The sequence below is a fragment of the Gymnoscopelus braueri genome (genome assembly GCF_963280865.1).
Source record: "Gymnoscopelus braueri genome assembly, chromosome: 13".
Taxonomy (NCBI): Eukaryota; Metazoa; Chordata; class Actinopteri; order Myctophiformes; family Myctophidae; genus Gymnoscopelus; species Gymnoscopelus braueri.
The window spans coordinates 34,084,374-34,103,613 of NC_137615.1; the positions used below are offsets into that span (position 1 = coordinate 34,084,374).

Here is a 19,240-nt window from a genome sequence, read left to right on the forward strand (position 1 = left end):
TGTGTGGCTTCAGTGCTTGTGAAGAAAGCATGTCTATTTCTTGCATTGCTGTGCATATAGAATAAGTCATTAGCATATTGTTTTGTTTTCAAAAGATTAAAGGTATACTTCACAAGTCACTTGATGTTGAGTAATTTGATGGCTTTGAGTGCTGTAGCTTGTGACTACAGCCTGCAGGTCTATGCAGAGCTCTTCACCCAAACTGCAGACTACCCTTCTTGTCCATGAAGTTTGTGCATACAAATACTACAGTATACACACACACACACACACACACACACACACACACACACACACACACACACGTGCACGCACAAACACGCTCATACATGCTCAAACTCGTGCACATGCATGCACGCAAACGAGTAAACACAAACGCATGCACCCGCGTGCATTCACACATTCATACATGCACAAGGCATGCATGTGCACATACACTAAAGTGCACACTCGCATGCATACAGTACATACACGCACATATGTGTGCGTGCATGCATGCACGTATTTCGATAGGTCGATTGGCAGAGCCATGACTATGACTTTTGATAGGAACAATATTTTATTTATACCACAGAACACCAATACAAAGCTATGCACCCTACAGTACTGAAAGTACTTTCTCAAAGTGGGGTCTGTGGACCCCCAGGGGTCCTTGAGGGGGTTCCAGGGGATCCCCAGCAAAATGTGGAACAGTAAATACTTAAGCCATATCTTATTAGAGATCCAGGGCCCAATAATACACATTCATTTGTGAGTCCTTGACATGAAAAAGTCAGAAGAGAACCAATGTCTTACACCATACAATTATAGGACTGTTTTTTATAATCAACATTCATCCACTCAGAGCACAAAAAAGAGAGGTGGTTAATCCCTGTCATTACCACTGTCACTCTATCTAGCATACATTGATAAATAGGATAACACAAAACATGAGTCCCCCTAACACATTCCCAATGGCTGTAACTGTGTGAAATGAGGCACGCCTTCTTCGTTCTTATTTGTGAAATAGTCAAATCAAAAGGTTTCTGGGCTGACAAAGTTTCACAGGAAGTGCACCTTTCATGTACCTCCCAGTCACATGTGTTTTACACTTAGTAAACCTTGATCATCAGACTAAAGCTTTCATTTGAATCAGGTTTTTGTTAAGACACAATGACTGAAAAAACATTTTTTCTGCTTCTTCTTTCAACAGTGTGTAAGTACAACTGATATTCTGCTATAAGATAAGACCTTTATTGATCCCACTGGGGAAAAAATACTGTAGATACAGCATGTGTGTGTGTGTGTGTGTGTATGTGTGTGTGTGTGTGTGTGTGTGTGTGTGTGTGCGTGCGTGCGTGCGTGCGTGCGTGCGTGCGTGCGTGCGTGCGTGCGTGCGTGCGTGCGTGCGTGCGTGCGTGCGTGCGTGCGTGCGTGCGTGCGTGCGTGCGTGCGTGCGTATATAATATGCTCCAGTACATTGTTTGCATTCAAAACCTGGTTGTATTATCTGTCTTTTATTTGATTATTTTTCTTTACCTGGTTGAATTGTTTATTTAAATTTTCCAAAACATTAATAATATTTTTTTTTCTCTCTTTTTTGTCTTTGCTCTGTTTGGAAACTACGTTTCCCGTCTGTTCTTCAGCCACGATTCAGGTTCCCCAGCGGATCCCTTTGGCAATTGTTAAAATTGGTGAAATTGTCAGTTTCCGATGCCCACGAAATGGAGCCTATTTTCTTCACTGGTCCAAGCAAAGTCCGGGGCATAAGTTCCAACACATTTCTTTGTCAAACTATGTTGGATTAACAGAACTACAGGGACAGTTTAACAACTCACGTTTCATTGTGAACATAAGTGCTGTTGACTTCAATCTAACCATCAGAAATATCAACAAAGACGATGAAGCAACATACTTCTGTGTAGCAGTTGGAACAGGATCTAGAATAAAATATGAAGAAAGCTCATATTTGCTTGTAAATGGTACAGTATGTCACATTCAGTCTCTATGTCAGTCTTCTGTTGACATATGAACATAACTGTTATGATTGCATAATTATGTAGAATTATTGTATCTTGTCAGCCAAATGTATATATATTCTCACTCTAAAATCACTATTCAATTCTATACACAGAGTCTGATCCTGAGAGGATGATCCACCAGACTTTGGTACCAGTGTCCGGGTCGGTCCCACCTGGAGATCCAGTGAGCCCCAGGTGCTGGGTTCTTTCTCAGAGTACAGAAGATGGTGGCCAGTGTTCTGCAGGATCCAAGGTGTTCTGGTTCCGATCGAAAGAGTCTCATCCTGGCGTGGTTTCATCTCACTGGCACAGGAGTAGAGGATGTGAAACTGAGGCTGGTTCAGGTCCACAGAGATGTGTGTACAGTCTCTACAAGGACAGTGTCCTCTCCTCTGATGCTGGGATGTACTACTGTGCTGTAGCTGCATGTGGAGAGATTCTCTTTGGCAAAGGAGCTAAGCTGGAGATAAGTAGGATATGTTTTCAACATACAAAATAATGTTATTTAAAATGACATGTGTGAATAAACTAGAACTGTATTGTATTTATTGTAATCAGATGAATACAATAAAATTAAACAGTACATAAAAACACTCCATAAACATTGATAGTTGTGATATAAATGCATTTAAATCATTGACTGTATAAACAGATTCAAAGCAACTTTTAGAATGTTGTTTCTGGTGTATTTTGACACAGTGTTAATAAAAATAACAGGGCTAGTGTTTGTGAAATTTTTACTTTAGAATGTACTATACTGTAAATAAATGATGACTTTGTGACTGCATTTAGGGTGGCATTTTTGAATCACCATCAACTAGAGGTTTTATATTTCCCTGAAATTGTTATTTTGTTTGTAATTGTGATGGTAAAATGTTACACTGACTTATTATTTATATTAACTTTTTCATGCTTGACCAATTATGAAAGTTTACTAAAATGTTTAAATCAAACATTATGTACAATGAAAATCATGCAATTTAATTACAATTGTATTATTTTAAAATATAATCTATTATATTATATTCATTTTGTGTAGTTGTTCTTGTAGATGTATAAGAATATAATTTTACTTATCATGAACCTTTTTAATCATTTTTTGTCCCTGATTCCAGGTCAGAAGGTGGATCCACTTGTCATTGTAGTGGTTGTACAGGGGTTGCTGTTGGTGTGCTGTGTGATCGTGAATGTTGTTATTTGCACCAGCAAACAAGGTAAATTAGGTTTATTATATAATCCATCAATATGTGTTTCTCGTGGCTGTATTCGTTTTTATTATTAATAAAAGGGGGTGTTTTATTTAAAGTAATACTAGGTAACGTTTTCAACAAAACTAAAGTTAAATTGTATATCTTTTGTGAGTGGCAAAAGTTTCACAACACCCACTCCATGAATTTCACCCCCGGAAGCCTTTTATTTATATATTTTCTATTGAACGGTGAAGGGGGGACTTTCCCGGGAAAATGACGTCATCTGGCCGGAAAACGGAGGCGGAAATGCACTGGTTTCCTGTTTGGCCAGGAACTACCGCAACGGTTTCCTGTTTGGCCAGGAACTACCGTGCTAATAACAAAAAGGAACCTCACGCTGATTTTAAGAGAATGTAGGATTGGAAGATCGAAAAAGAACAGAAAAATAAAGCACAGCTCATGGTAACTAATGCTCCACTGGCTAAGAGAAACGATCCGCAGATAGTATAAAACAATTAAAAGAACGCTTTTTGAAACGCTTCCGGCTTCCGGTGAAAACAAATGGAATTCTGGGTAATCGAGGACTACGGAAATTGTATGCAGTGACGGTAGTGACCAGCAGAGGTTGCTAAAAATCGTTATTTGTGAATCTGCATTGTACAACTTTAACTACTGTGTTACACTATAATTTGAAACATGAGGAGGACAGCTGAGGTGGAGAGTGCATACGGCTCGGGCACTCTAAACTATTTTATTTTTATACAGGTAAAGTTGTTTTTGAAACAATTTTGCAAGGGAGATGTGTATATATATTTTTTGTCTTGCCCCCGCCTCCCCATCTTTGCAAATTGATCTATAATACAGTATCTCCATGACCTCCATACTATGAAGAATTTACTGTAGTACACTAGATAAGCTGGTTTCCATTTAAGTCTGGTTTTAAAGATAATAAAATAAATAAAGACAATGTAGGCTACTGTCAAGGTGTGAAAAATCAAACATTAAAAATGACATACTGCACCACAGGTCCTTAGAATGTTCCCAATGAGCTTTGCACTGGGACCCAGAATTTGTATTTGACCATGACAGGAAATATCACTGTATAAGAAAAGACAGAATTGCAACAAGTTTTTGGGTCCTGACTCGCAGGTAGAGAAACCTTACAAATGCTGTAGTTTTATGTGATGTTTCCATGCTTTTACTTGTAGGAACACTGAACATTTCATCTCATCGTGGACATGACCAGACAGCTGTCAATCAATCAAGAGATCAGGTATTTATTTTTCAAGCCACCAAATCCAGTGACTCCTTTTTGGTAACTGAGAGTCAATAGAGCACGCTCAGCTTGGGACTTCTGTCCCATAGTATCGGGAATGTGTTTGTATCACCTGTCAATCAAAGGTTGTAATTGGCTCCACCAGGCCGAAGGCATGGCAGAGATTATGTTCTGCCATCTGTCCGTCCGTCCGTCTCTCCGTCCGTGGGTCCGTCTGTCTGCGAGCAGCTAATCTCCGGCACCTTTGCTCTGATTGCAGCGAAACTGCACACACACCCTGGGCGCCAGAGAAGAACCTCTGCCCCGAATTTTTCTGTTATAGTGCCACCAGGTGGCCAATTTTTGCAAAACATTTATTTTTATATTACTCCTACAGATTTTGTCAGAAAATCACGCAAATCGGTACACAGTATCCCTATAGTCATGTGATCAAGACGGATCTGTCCGATTTTCCATATTCCATCCTGATTGGCTAAGATTGGCTTCCAAAGTTTGCAGGATTGGTCTGTTTTGAACAAAATGCCCCAAATCATGAACGCAGCATGCGATTTCCGTGAAATTTCACACGCACATTCCCACTAGGCGAGGAGAAAATGCCACCCGTTTCACATTGGCCTGTTATAGCGCCACCAGCAGGTCGATTTTTGCAAAACACATTTTTGGAACAAAATGCCTCCATGAAAGGCCTAGGAAGAAATGGCCTTCTTTTCACATTGGCCTATTATAGTGCCACCAGGAGGCCACAATAACCAACCTGCAAGACACTGACCCCGTAAATGTTCCCAGGACACTGTTCTATAGCTTCCCCCTGTTGACAGTAGGATAGGTTAAATGCAAAGGACAAATTCTGGGTGTGTCCAAATGTACCTGACAAATTAAATGTTCCCCGCTCCCTCATCTATATTTGTCAGACCACAGGTCCAGACTCCACCTATCAGAGTCTCCAACCGGCCACTATGAATCAGGATACATATGATGTCATGACACCATCTACAGCAGAACCTCATAAGTATGACCTTATAATCACCATTGTATTGATTGATTGATTGATTTTTGTATTGGTTGAATGATTCCCATCCCTCTGCTGCTTACTGTGACTTCCTATTGGTTGTGTTCTCGTCTCCTTCCAGGAAGAGACAGCAGCATGGAGGTCCACACACCACAGGTCCAGACTCCACCTATCAGAGCCTCCAACCAGCCACTATGAATCAGGATACATATGATGTCATGACACCATCTACAGCACAACCTCATAAGTATTCCCACTAGACCGAGGAAGAAATGCCACTTAAAAATGTTCAAATCAGTCTCATGGTGGCGCTATATCAGGCCGATTTGTGTTTTTACCTATAACTGCACCAATCTGCGTGAAACTTTGCACACACTTTTCCTAGAGACCAAGGAAAAACCTTTTTCACATCTGCCTTTTAGAGCGCCACCAGGAGGCCGATTTGTGCATTTTTTTTTTTATATTACTCCTACAGATTTTATCCAAACATCACGCAAATCGGTACACAGTATCTCTATAGTCATGTGATCAACATGGATCTGTCCGATTTTCCATATTCCATCCTGATTGGCTATGATTGGCTTCCAAAGTTTGCATGATTGGTTCGTTTGGAACAAAATGCCTCAAATCATCAACGCAGCATGCGATTTCTGTGAAATTGTGCACGCACATTCCCACTAGGCCGAGGAAGAAATGCCACCCTTTTCACATTGGCCTGTTATAGCGCCACCAGCAGGTCTAATTTAGCAAAACACATTTTTGGAATAAAATGCCTCAAATCATGAATGCAATGTCAAATCATGAATGCAAGGCCTAAGAAGAAATGGCACCCCTTTTCACATTGGCTTATTATAGCGCCACCAGGAGGCCACAATAACCTACCTGACTTGGCGGAGACCTGTGCTCCGAGGAGCACTTTTTCTAGTTATTGTTGTATTGGTTGAATGATGCCTATCTTTCTACTCTACTCTCATACTGCTTGTGTTCTCATCTCCTTCCAGGAAGAGACAGCAGCATAGAGGTCCACACACCACAGGTCCAGACTCCACCTATCAGAGTCTCCAACCAGCCACTGTGAATCAGGATACATATGATGTCATGACACCATCTACAGCACAACCTCATAAGTATTAACTCATAATCACCATTTTATTGACTGATTGTTGTTCTTTGTGTGATGCTCCTACTGTTACTTACTGGTTGTCTCCGCCAGGCCGAAAGGCATGGCGAGAGAGTATGTTTTACCCCCTGTCCGTCCGTCCGTCCGTCCGTCCGTCCGTCCGTCCGTCCGTCCGTCCGTCCGTCCGTCCGTCCGTCCGTCCGTCCGTCCGTCTGTCCGTATGTCCGTCTGTGGACAGCTAATCTCCCGCACCGTTGGCTTGATCGCAGCGAAACTGTGCACACACACTCCCTGGATGCCAATTCAGAACCTCTCCCCCAATTTTTTCACATGGCCCTGTTATAGCGCCACCAGGAGGCCGCTTTTTGCAAAACACATTTTTTCACAGTACTCCTACAGATTTTGTCCAAACGTCACGCAAATCGGTACACAGTATCTCTATAGTCAATAAACGAAACAAGTCTTTCAGATTTTTCATATTCCATCCTGATTGGCTAAAAATGGCTTCCAAAGTTTGCAGGACTGCTCCGTTTTGAACAAAATGCCTCAAATTATGAACACTGCATGCATGAAACTTTGCACGCACATTCCCACTATGCCGAGGAAGAAATGCCACTTGAGATTTTTCTAATGACAGCCCCATTCATGTTTTTACCTATAACTGCACCAATCTGTGTAAAACTTTGTATGCGCACTCCCTAGAGGTCAAGGAAAAAACTTTGCCCTGCATTTTTCACATCTGCCTTTTATAGCGCCACCAGGTGGCCGACGTTTCTAAAACATATTTCTTTACATTACTCCTTCCGATTTTATCCAAATTTCACGCAAATCGGTACACATGATCTCTATAGTCATGTGATCAAGACGGATTGGTTTAATTTGTCATATTCCATTCCGATTGGCTAAGATTCACATCTAAAGTTTGAAGTAGTGGCCCGTTTTGAACAAAATGCTGTCAATCATGAACGCAGCGTCCGATTGCGGTCAAACTTTGCATGCACATTCACACTATGTTGAGGAACAAATTCTACCCTTTTAACATTTGCCTGTTCTAGCGCCACCAGCAGGTCTAATTTAGCAAAACAATTTTTTTTAACAAAATGCCTCAAATCATGAATGCAGTGTCCGATTGCCGTGCAAGGCCTAAGAAGAAATGGCACCCTTTTCACATTGGCCTATTATAGCGCAAACAAGAGGCCACAATAACCTACCTGACCTGGCGGAGACCTGTGCTCCGAGGAGCACTTTTTCTAGTTGTATTCTCATCTCCTTTCAGGAAGAGGCAGCAGCGTGGACGTCGTTAGTGGGAGGAGCTTCAGCTGGTTGGCTGCTCTGGAGAGACTATTTAGTGTCTGTTTCTGTCTCTCTGCTCCCACATGTGATCCTGGTTTTGCTTTGATTTGTCATTCAATTCGTCTTTCTTTTCCATTCCAACTTGCAGTTCCTTAAATACTACAAGGTTGTCTCTATTGTTACGTCTTGTGTTCACGTACGTAAGAATACGTTATTTTGTTCAGCTCTTCAGACATTGTAGCAACATTGTAGCAAAAGTTTTTATTTCCTTTTTTTATCTAATAAACAGTCTTCTTTTGACTGACAACCTTTTGTGTTCTGACTCCTGTTTTTGACTGAAGTTCAACATGGTTGGTTAATTGGTTGCTCCAGATTGAGTTTGGGTAACTGGCTATCCAGGAGTTTCCAGTGTCGCATGGGGCATTGAAGGAATTATGGGCATCACTTCGTGTTGTCAGTCATTCTGGACAGACTGACGACAGGAAGTGATGCCCATAATTTCATAGGAAACTTGTGGATAGATTTGCTTGTTTATCATGACACTGAATTGTATTTTACATAACACTTTTCTATCCAGTGCCAAGCGGCATTTTGAGAGGACATTGACCTGACTGCAACAGATATGTGTCACCTATCTGCACGCATGCACGCACACACTATAATCGCTTGCATGGCAGAGATAATTTGCCAACATGTCGAAGAGAATAATAGAATAAAGTCAATATTAAAGAGCAAGGTAACACTTGCTCATAAGGAACCCGTAATTAATGCTTAATTCATGATTATTTGATACATTATTTAGCACAAATTAAGCATGAATTCCTTGTAATTCATCATTAATTAACATCATTCGTCAAGCAAAGTTACTTAATACATGAATTACAAGGAATTCATGCTTAATTCATGCTTAATTCATGCTTAATTCATGCTTAATTAATGCTTAATTAATGCTTAATTAACGCTTAAATAATGTATTAAGTAATTATAAATTAAGCTTTAATTACGGGTACCTTATGAGCAAGTGTAGAGCAATAGTATCATGCATAATCAGCAATAGACTACAATGCTGTGAGGAATACTTGTAGAGCATGTAGCTCTGCTTTTTTTTGCATAATGGTTGCCTACTATGACATGCTTAAAGGTAATTTATTGATTACAAACATTTTATTTTGATTCTAAATTAAAAGAGCATTCTGAAGGTTTAAGATAAAATCTATTACATAAAAGTTTAACATTGGCCTGGAATACTGTAACGTGTAGCTTGTGACTGAAACACAGGAAAGTCTGTATCTGTGAGAATGTGTTGGGTTTCAATGGGCCTTCTTCCCTGTTCAGTGGGCTCAGGTTCTTTCAAGTTTATGTCCAAATTTAATTGAACAGCTCTCAAACGCAACGTGTTCAGCCATGTATCGCTGAACCGGTTAATAACTTAGTTAATATGAAATACTCAATGTCCAGCATTAGTATTATTATTATGATTAACATTACTTAGCTGCTTAGCTTATTTTCTTCTATGAATATTTTTTTTGTTTTTGATTTGAGGGTAACTGTTGTGGTAACAGTTTTAGAGGTGTGTTTTCCTTTGGGTGTGTGAAATAATATTTTTTGGTCAAACTGTATAGTTGTCCACCATACCTACCACGTCTGCAACCCTGTGGGCCCCAACAGGACCTGACACCATGACTTGATTAGGGCCAGGCTCAGGTCAGAGGTTTGGGCCTCTGCACGGCTCTTACACCCAAACTGCAGACCCACCTCCTGGTCCTGAAGGTTTGTGCGTGCATACAGTACGTTAACACATAGCAAGCATGCATGCACGCATACACACATTGATGCAAACACGTGCACATGCATGCGAGCACACATATATGCAATGCATACACACACGCACAAACATGTGCACGGCTGTAGACATTTTGAAACAGCGCGGTGCCGCTGCGCGAGCAGTGACTGACTGAGTAGAGGTAACTAGGCAACCATGACAGGCAGCGCAGGGCACAGAGGATCGGCACAGCGCTAACTCTCATTGGTCGTGTCATGAGTAATGAGCCAATGAGCTGCTGAGCACACTCCCAGACAATGGGATCGTAGCCAGCGTTGCCACGTCTGCTTATTTCCTGCAACTTTTGGACAAAATTTGGCTTGTTTTTGGCTTGTTTTTGTAGGTCGGTCGGCTCATTTCTATCACTTTACTTGGCAACACTGAATGAAGGCCGCTCATCTGAGCTCTCACTCTCTCAGTCACACAGCGAAGAGACAGGGCTGCACATAAATCGCCCTGTCATTCATATTTATTCCCTGACCTTAAAATACGGGACAAAGTGCGTCCCTTATCAGTTCAATACGGAACGCGTCTTTTAATTTCCAATTACGGGACGATTCCGTATTTTACGGGACGGGTGGCAACCCTAGACCTATCTGTGCTCCGAGGAGCACTTTTTCTAGTTGCTATAATGCTTTTCTGAATATTGTACTATGTTTAAAAATGTCACAGCCCACTAGGCACAAACAGTTCAATTTAAATTGTTTAAAACTTCAAATGGGGTCTTTCTGAAACTGTCAACTGAAACCATCCTGACTCAAAGTACCCAAGCTACACATCCTGTTTGAGCCTCAGTGGTCTGCATATGGCCAACCAGCTTATAGCATGTGTTTTTTCTTGTTGCTTGCAAGGCATTGACATGCAAACCATGCCACACTCTGTCTCTAGCTCTCCAGCAAATACACAAACACACACACGCACACACACGCACGCACGCACACGCGCACACACGCACACACACACACACACACACACACACACACACACACACACACACACACACACACACACACACACACACACACACACACACACACATAAATGCAAATTTGGCTAATGGGACAATAACATTTTGGAACTGAATTGTATTGATTCAATCAGTGTCAAATCAACTTGTAAACAACCTGGCTGTCAAATATCAACTCATGTTCATCATTGTGGTTGTGCTGTTTTGATATCCTCCTGGTCATAATTTTTTATGACTGTGGTGATATGTTTGATTGATTGAATACTTTATTAGCAGTTTCCAAAAAATATATAATGAAAAAGAAATCCTTGAAAAAGAGATTTAATCTCAACGGCACACGGTTAGATAAAGGTCTAATGATAATTAAAACATGCAAGTACTTTTGAGGAAGGGGCAGAAGAATAGAATGGAGATAAGAACAAGGAAAATGTCTCTCTCTACCTTCCATTTTACTTATGTATTATCTGTATTTTTCTTCTTTTTCTTCTTTTCATTTGTGCAAATAATCACATCAAAAAGTTTCTGGGCTGACCAAGTTTAACAGGAAGTGCACCTTTCATGTACCTCCCAGTCGCAAGCGTTTTACACTATAGACCTTGATCATCAGACTAAAGCTTGCATTTGAATCAGGTTTTCTGTAAAAACAGAAATGACTGGAAAATTATTTGTTCTACTTTTTCTTACAACAGTGTGTAAGTACTTCTGATATTATTCTACTATAAGACCCATATTTAGATAAGAATGTTAACTTTGTAACACATACTGTTATACTCCACTGCATTGTATGCATATTAAAAATAAATGTTTTTGACACCAGAGTGTATTTTCACTTCATAGTCGTATTTTTGTCATTGCTTACTCCCCCCCCCCCCCCCTCATTTTTCAAACTGGCCGTTCAATTTTTTCTTTATTTTTCTTCTTTGCTATGTCTGGAAACGATTTTGTTCTTTGTTCTTCAGCTATGATCCAGCTTCCTCAGCAGATCTCTTTGATCATTGTCAGAATCAGTGAAACCATCACTTTACGATGCCCACGACATCAAGGAGGGGAATTTCTTTATAAGCAAAGTCTTGGACGCATGCAGCAACAGGTTTTTTTTTCAGCCTACAACAAAATTGAACTACAGGGACAGTTTAACAACTCACGTTTCATTGTGAACAGAAGCGCTGTTGACTTCAATCTAACCATCAGAAATATCAACAAAGATGATGAAGCAATATACTTCTGTGGAGCAGAAACGTCATTCAGTATGAAATATGAAGAGGCTATACATTTGGTTGTAAACGGTACAGTATGTCACATTCAGTCTGTCAGTCTTCTTCTGATATCTTTACCATTTATCTGCCATGAATTGTTCTGATGTATATTTGCACCAAATATATATTAACACCAAAACATATAACTGGAGTTTTATTATATGTAGGACAATAGCATCTTGTCAGCCAAGGGAACATTTCCACACTAAAATCTCATAATATTCTCTATTTAACTATGTAAAATACTTGATATAATTGAGATTAAAATCTCTTTTCCAAGAGTGCCCTGGCCAAGACAGCAGCAGCATGTAACACTGTTACAACAATAAACATGCATCCAGTTAAACATCCAGCATGTTAATTAGATGTATATTCTTCTATTCTATTGTATTCTACTCTATTCACAGAGTCTGACCACGAGAGGATCATCCACCAGACTTTGGTACCAGTGTCCGGGCCGGTCCCTTTTGGAGACCCAGTGACCCTCCAGTGCTGGGTTCTCTCTGGGAGCAGAGAAGATGGTGACCAGTGTTCTGCAGGATCCAAGGTGTTCTGGTTCCAGTCAAATGAGTCTCATCCTGGCGTGGTTTCATCTCACTGGAACAGGAGTGGAGGATGTGAAACTGAGGCTGGTTCAGGTCCACAGAGATGTGTGTACAGTCTCTACAAGGACAGTGTCCACTCCTCTGATGCTGGGATGTACTACTGTGCTGTGGCTGCATGTGGAGAGATTGTCTTTGGAAAAGGAGCTAAGCTGGAGATAAGTAGGATATGTTTTTTTTCCCCCAAGACAATTAATAACATAAAAAAAATATGTAGAAGAGATCACATAACTTTAGGACTTTGTTTCCCTCTACCTTTTAATGCACACACTGCACTCATATTGTATAAGTCAACTAAGGCAGCCACATGATAAACCTTTTGTCTCTTCTTTTTATTTCACTACCTGCCCGTTGTTATTTTACATTTTACTAACTAACAATATACACTTCCATTTATATTAAAATCAGATGAAGAACATAAAATCAAATGAAACAGAACATAAATAGACAGACAATGCTGCCTATAGCTATAACTTTTTGCATTTAACTTTTTAATGATTGTCAAATAACAAAAGTTTACTCAAATTTAAAAGGAAGCATTCTGAAATTCAGGAATTGAATTCATATGCTACTACAATCTATTATGATATGGTATCATACAATATTCATTTTGTATAGTTATTAGTATAGTTGTTAGTATATTTATAAGGATATATTTTCAGTCATGTATAGGCTACAGAGTTAATTATTGATTTATTTTGTCTCTGATTCCAGGTCAGAAGTTGGATCCACTTGTCATTGTAGTGGTTGTACAGGGGTTACTGTTGGTGTGCTGTGTGATCGTGAACGTCGTTATTTGCACCAGAAAACAAGGTAAAATAGGTCCTTACATATGCATTATAACCCATCGTTGTGTTTCTCATGGCTGTTACAGTACTTTCTTTCTCTTATTAAAAGGAAGGTGTTGTAACTACCATATTATATATTGAAACATATGAGGAGGAAAGCTGAGGTGAGGTTTGGTAGAGGTTCTTCCATGGCTTACTACTGGGAGTGTGCGTGCAAAGTTTCACGCCAATCTGTCCAATGGTGCATGAGGCTGAGATTAGCTGTTCACAAACAAACAAACAGACAGACAGACAGACAGGCAGACAGACAGGCAGGCAGACAGACATATATATATTCCCGTATAAATAAATGATAGCGAAAAAAAAATCATATTTATATTATGCAGGTATATATATATACATACATATAATATAAATATGTTTTTTTTCGCTATCATTTATTTATACGGGTAAAGCTTTGAGATAAGTGAGATGTGTGTGTATTTATTTATTTAATTTATTACCTGCTTTGTGAATTGCTCTATATACTACATTACCTCCATTCTATGAAGAACTTTGTTCACCATACAAGCTGGTTTCCTTTTAAGTCTGGCTTTCAAGATATAATAATAATGTATTGCAGATAAAGCCAACTTCTGTTTAAATCATGAAAAACATGTTGTATTGATCACAACATTAATTACTATATCGTCACTGTCGGGCGGAAACCTTACCTTTTTTAGTTCATTAATTTCTTTCTACTTCATCCTACATGAGTGTCACAGAGAATTAGTGAAAATAGCCTACAAGTTCCCGATACGTTGTGAGCTTGTAAGGGTAATAATAATAACAATAATAATAATAATAATAATAATAATAATAATATTAAAGGAACGGTTTTGGACTGACAAGGTTTCTGCCCGACAGATGCGATATGACATGACACAATATTCCTACAGTATGTTAAAGTTGCAGACAGTTGATGTAGAGAAACACTGCCTTATAAAGGCTATAGTTAGTTTTACTTGATGTTAATTCTATGCTTTTACTTTGTAGGAACTCTGGACACTTCATCTCAGCGAGGACATGACCAGACAGGTGTCAATCAGCCAAGTGATCAGGTAATTATTTTTCAAACAACCAAATCCAATGACTTGTGTTTTATAATATGACTTTAACTGATATCACATCTTTCATGGACCAAAAATGTATATTCACTCTACATGCAAGCTGTCTCATTTCTACTTCAATCTACCTCCACATTATACTGTATGTCCTCATGTATTGGTATCAATGTCCCATGTTTTCTAATGGCTGTTGGTAATATTCATTGACATTACTTTAACATCAATGGAGAGATTTAAAAAAATCTCCTCACATTATTGAAAGATACATTGAAAATAAGAATAACATAAATATTATATTATCATATTGAATTCATATCAAAGGTGCAGTAAGTAATTGTTTTTTGTTCAAATAAGTGTGAAATAGTTTTATTTTCTGATAGTAATCATTGCTATAGGCTAGAGGGTTTGTTCAGTAACAGGGGTCTCCCCATCTCATCAGCTTTATAGTTAACATAAAAAAATACATTTTCAGGTATTTTTTTATCCAATCAGGGCAGAGAACTCGTACAGGATAAACAGATTGAAACTGATGACACAAAGAAATGAGCAGACACAATTTGAACTGGAACACTATAACATTGAAGCTGATCAATGGGTACTCTCTCCTGAGTGGATAAAACTGTCAACCCACCTGGCTATTTTAAGAGCCAGGGAGACCCCTGTTATTGTCTACCTCTTCCTGTCTGTCTGCATGTGATGACAGTGGTTTAGGGTTGTGTGTATGCTGTACTAGAATTATGCGTCTGGGAGTATGAAAAGGCACGGGGCAATTGGGAGAAGGTGTTTGTATCACCAGTCAATCAAAGATTGTAATTTTAAATGTAGGCTAAGTGTCAGGTTTATATTGGCTCACGCTCGCTGTGTGAGTCCTTTGTGAGGAAGTAAGAACTTGGCACCATGCACACTGCCTTTATAAGCAGTTAGAGTAAATTGGCATAAACATATTTCTGCTATTGTTAGTCTGGCCTCTCACCTGGGACTAGATAATCTAATAGGACAATTTGTTAAACATAGTTGACAATCATAGATTCAGAAACCTCACTTGCTGGAATTACTTCAGATTGGGGGTATGCTTGTGTTCAGAATGTCTGAGATTGGCTAGTGCCAGTCCATGGTAGGACGGGATTCTTAACCCATAGCCTGGAAGAATAATTGATTGAAATCAATCATTTTGAAATATGATTCTTATTGGCCTAGTATTTCACACATGTACACACACACACACACACACACACACACACACACACACACACACACACACACACACACACACACACACACACACACACACACACACACACACACACACACACACACACACACACACACACACACACACACACACACAGTGCCTCTGGTTCGATCCCTAGAATGATGTCCTTAGCAAGGCACTGAAGTTGACTGAACCCATAACTGTTCCTGGCATATTCAGGGTGTGTGCAAATGTATTTGACCAATGAAATGTTCCCTGTTCCTTCCTCTATTTGTCAGACCACAGGTCCAGACTCCACCTATCAGAGTCTCCAAACAGCCACTTTGAATCAGGATACCTATGATGTCATGACACCATCTACAGCCCAACCTCATAAGTATGACAGCATAATCACCATTTTATTGATTATTGTTGTATTGGTTGAATTGGTTGAATGATGCATCTCTTTCTGCTCCTACTATCATACTGCTTGTGCTCTCGTCTCCTTCCAGGAAGAGACAGCAGCATGGAGGTCCACACACAGGTCCAGACTCCACCAATCAGAGTCTCCAACCAGCCACTGTGAATCAGGATACATATGATGTCATGACACCATCTACAGTACAACCTCATAAGTATGATAACCTTATGAATCAATCAGTCAAACTATATTTTCACATCACAGTTAAAAGGCAAAAGTGGGTGAAATTATTTTGTGTAGGCTCTAATGGTTGCAGTTAGAGTAAAAGTAAAAGTAGGGAAAAGAGTAGCAGCAGGTTTAAAAATCTGCGCTGTGGGTGAAAAGGCACAGATACTGTAAATACTGTAGGAGGAGCACCAAGTCTTAAACACAGATCATTGTGTCTAAAAGATCCGTTCAAAAAAGTCCTTGCGGTCTTGTTTCCATTGAGGTGCGTGGTATTCAATTCATAGTCAGAAAAAAATAACACTATTATGTACAAACAAAAACAAAAAATGCAGAAAGAAAGAAAATACTATATGTACAAACAATGGGGGGGGGGGGGTTGAGAGTCAAAGCAAAAAGGGGGGGGGGGGGGGGTCGTCTGTCTAACGGAAAAATGGTACTCCTTTGTTGGTTGTGTGATGCTCCTATTGTTACTGGTTGTGCTCTCGGCTCCTTTCAGGAAGAGACAGCAGCGTGGACGTCGTTAGTGGGAGGAGATTCACCTGGTTGGCTGCTCTGGAGAGATCATTTAGCTTCCCAGCTCTGTATGTTTTGTCTCTCCCATATGCTCCCGGTTTTGTTAGATTTATCATTCAACTGGTCTTTATTTTCCATTCATCCGCATGCTCTTCCCTACATACTATAGGTTACAAGGTTGTCTTTTCTACGTAAGGGAAAATGTATTTATCTTCCGCTCCTCAGATGCTGTAGCTACATTGTAGATATTATAGCTACATCACTGATTTGTATTGATTTGGTAAAAAAATACATTTGATTAATAAAAAGTTTTCTTTGGACTGACTTCATGTTCGGACTCCTATTTTTGACACAGATCACAGTTTGTTTGTTTGGCTATCCCCGGTTGGCTGGTTGAGTTTGGGTGGTGACTTTTTCTCACAATATTAGTTGCCTGTTAGGTAATTACTGCATAGTTTTAAATAAAAACAATGACTTTTGATAGGAACAATATTGTATTTTTAATGCAGTATATATTATGCTCCCAGTGGTTGTCAAATATTTGTACAATGACTCCCAAACTGATACATATAGAGCTGTGGACCCCATAGAGAAGATCTTATTTGTTAGATTAGATTTAGTACAGAATTCTACAACTGTCTAGACTGTACGTGGGGAGAGTGAAATGAAGTAGTCATTCTTACAGTATTCTCTCATTGGATTACCTTCTAGCTGGTGAAATTATAATGACATTACCACTTTCAACCTGTCCTCTCTATTTTGTGCATGCCATAGAGACATTTATCAATGTACAAGCTCACAAGGTTCATATAGTGACACCTTGTGAGCTTGTAGATTGGTTATTTTGCTATTTTTGAAATAGTCCTCATTTTGCTGGGGACCTCCTGGAATAGCGCGGCACTCGGTGCCGTGCCATGAGATTGTATATCTGCTAATTTTGAATAGCCAAAGAAATCTTTGAAGTATTTTTGAAAACTCTTGAAAATTTGTGCAAATCTTTGAATATATATATTTTTTTATATTTTTAAAGCAAACATTTGTAACTCAAATCTTTGCTTCTGGGGAAGCGTTTTTATTTTTTATTTTTTAATCTATGTTTTTTTGTGGTGATAAAACTTTTTCATGACAAGGACCCCCCAAAATGATATGAGCTTGTATATCTGCTATTTTTGAAAAGCCAAAGAAATCTTAATATGACACAGATGCGTTCCCGGTCTAAAAGGGTTAAAGGGGAATTTCACTTTCAAACACTACTACTACTTAGGTTTTGTGTGCACTCAGAATAAGAATACGGTTTTAATGGCAGGTTTACAAGTGTAAATCAGTGGGTGAATTTTGTTTTGTAAGCTCCATCATTTTGTTGTTTTCCAGGAAAAAAAAAAAAAAAAGTGGGGTCTGATATAATGAATATCAAGTATCTAAATATTGATTCAAGCAACTTAAAAACACAAAAGCCAGAGTAGACATTAAAATGACAAACAGTTTTGAAAGTGAGTTACTCCATTAAATGCATTACTGGAGGACTGCATGCATGGCTTTGAGGCTCATCTCAATCCACTCACAGCACAAAAAAATTAGGTATATGCTCCCAGTCATTACACTCTCACTTATAAAACATAAATGAATAAAGAACAATGTAACACATTCCCAAAAATAATTAAACAACAATAAAACTATACACCAAAGATTTTGCCTCGCGGCATGCTGGGGAGTCCCCCTCAGACAGGAACAGCCCAGGATGCTACAATATAATACAAGCAAGAAATGTAATGAGCTACGTAAGTGCAATACCTTGTTGTACTGTATTTGCTAAATCTCCCAATCCCACTTCAAGTAAGGCACTAGCAGTTAAGTTGTAATTGTTTAAAACTTCAAATTGGGTCTTCTCCTGTATTGCCCTGAATTAAACTGTCAGCGGAAACCACTCCTGACAAAATTTAGCCCATTGTGGGCCTCTCAAAGTGTACCCACGCTACACATCCTGTTGATACCAACATTAAGTCGTAGGCTACACATTTAAAGGTGGTCTGTCAAAGGCAGAGATATGACCAACCCACCACAGTGAGCTGCTTCCTGTGACTTTTCCTGTTGTTTGCAAGGCATTGACATGGAAACCACATACCACACTCAGCAAGCAGACAAAAGATCACACATACTAACAGGGTGTTCAGAGTAAAATGTTGAGCATTGTATATGCTGTTTTCTTATACCTGAATAAAACATGTTTTGTTAATTGCACTAATGGGAACAATGGACTTTGATTTGAATTGAATCAAAAAAGAGGCTCTGCCTAATGGGAATGTGCGTGCAAAACATGACGGAAATTGCATGCTATGTTCATGATTTGAGGCAATTTGTTAAAAATGGAGCACTCCTGCAAACTTTGGAAGAAATGTATTGGCAATCAGATTGGAATATGATAAATCTGAAAGACCTGTTTCGTTTAATGACTATAGA

At 39.3% G+C, this 19,240-nt stretch overlaps 2 protein-coding genes across 2 annotated transcripts; both read left to right on the forward strand.

Moving 5' to 3' along the window:
* The first annotated feature begins 2,261 nt into the window (after nucleotides 1-2,261).
* LOC308098370 (uncharacterized protein) lies at nucleotides 2,262-8,195 on the forward strand. Its single transcript, XM_080446694.1, has 7 exons — nucleotides 2,262-2,470; nucleotides 3,116-3,214; nucleotides 4,399-4,463; nucleotides 5,378-5,475; nucleotides 5,597-5,722; nucleotides 6,477-6,602; nucleotides 7,872-8,195. The coding sequence occupies exons 1-7, from the start codon at nucleotides 2,404-2,406 to the stop codon at nucleotides 7,897-7,899; spliced, it is 609 nt and encodes a 202-aa protein (XP_080302820.1). The 5' UTR covers nucleotides 2,262-2,403; the 3' UTR covers nucleotides 7,900-8,195.
* A 3,647-nt stretch (nucleotides 8,196-11,842) lies between these two features.
* LOC308098369 (uncharacterized protein) lies at nucleotides 11,843-17,108 on the forward strand. Its single transcript, XM_080446693.1, has 7 exons — nucleotides 11,843-11,963; nucleotides 12,341-12,697; nucleotides 13,250-13,348; nucleotides 14,359-14,423; nucleotides 15,921-16,018; nucleotides 16,134-16,256; nucleotides 16,767-17,108. Exons 1-7 carry the CDS (start codon nucleotides 11,927-11,929, stop codon nucleotides 16,792-16,794), a joined length of 807 nt encoding a protein of 268 aa, XP_080302819.1. The 5' UTR covers nucleotides 11,843-11,926; the 3' UTR covers nucleotides 16,795-17,108.
* Nucleotides 17,109-19,240: the final 2,132 nt, after the last annotated feature.

Excerpts from the sequence above, each read along its gene's own strand:
- LOC308098370 (XM_080446694.1), top strand. The coding sequence starts at position 2,404 with ATGTACTACTGTGCTGTAGCTGCATGTGGAGAGATTCTCTTTGGCAAA. Across the intron at positions 3,215-4,398 it reads TATTTGCACCAGCAAACAAG|GAACACTGAACATTTCATCT; the intron begins GTAAATTAGGTT and ends TTTTACTTGTAG. Across the intron at positions 5,476-5,596 it reads TCTACAGCAGAACCTCATAA|GAAGAGACAGCAGCATGGAG; the intron begins GTATGACCTTAT and ends GTCTCCTTCCAG.
- LOC308098369 (XM_080446693.1), top strand. The coding sequence starts at position 11,927 with ATGAAATATGAAGAGGCTATACATTTGGTTGTAAACG. Across the intron at positions 14,424-15,920 it reads TCAATCAGCCAAGTGATCAG|ACCACAGGTCCAGACTCCAC; the intron begins GTAATTATTTTT and ends TCTATTTGTCAG. Across the intron at positions 16,257-16,766 it reads TCTACAGTACAACCTCATAA|GAAGAGACAGCAGCGTGGAC; the intron begins GTATGATAACCT and ends GGCTCCTTTCAG.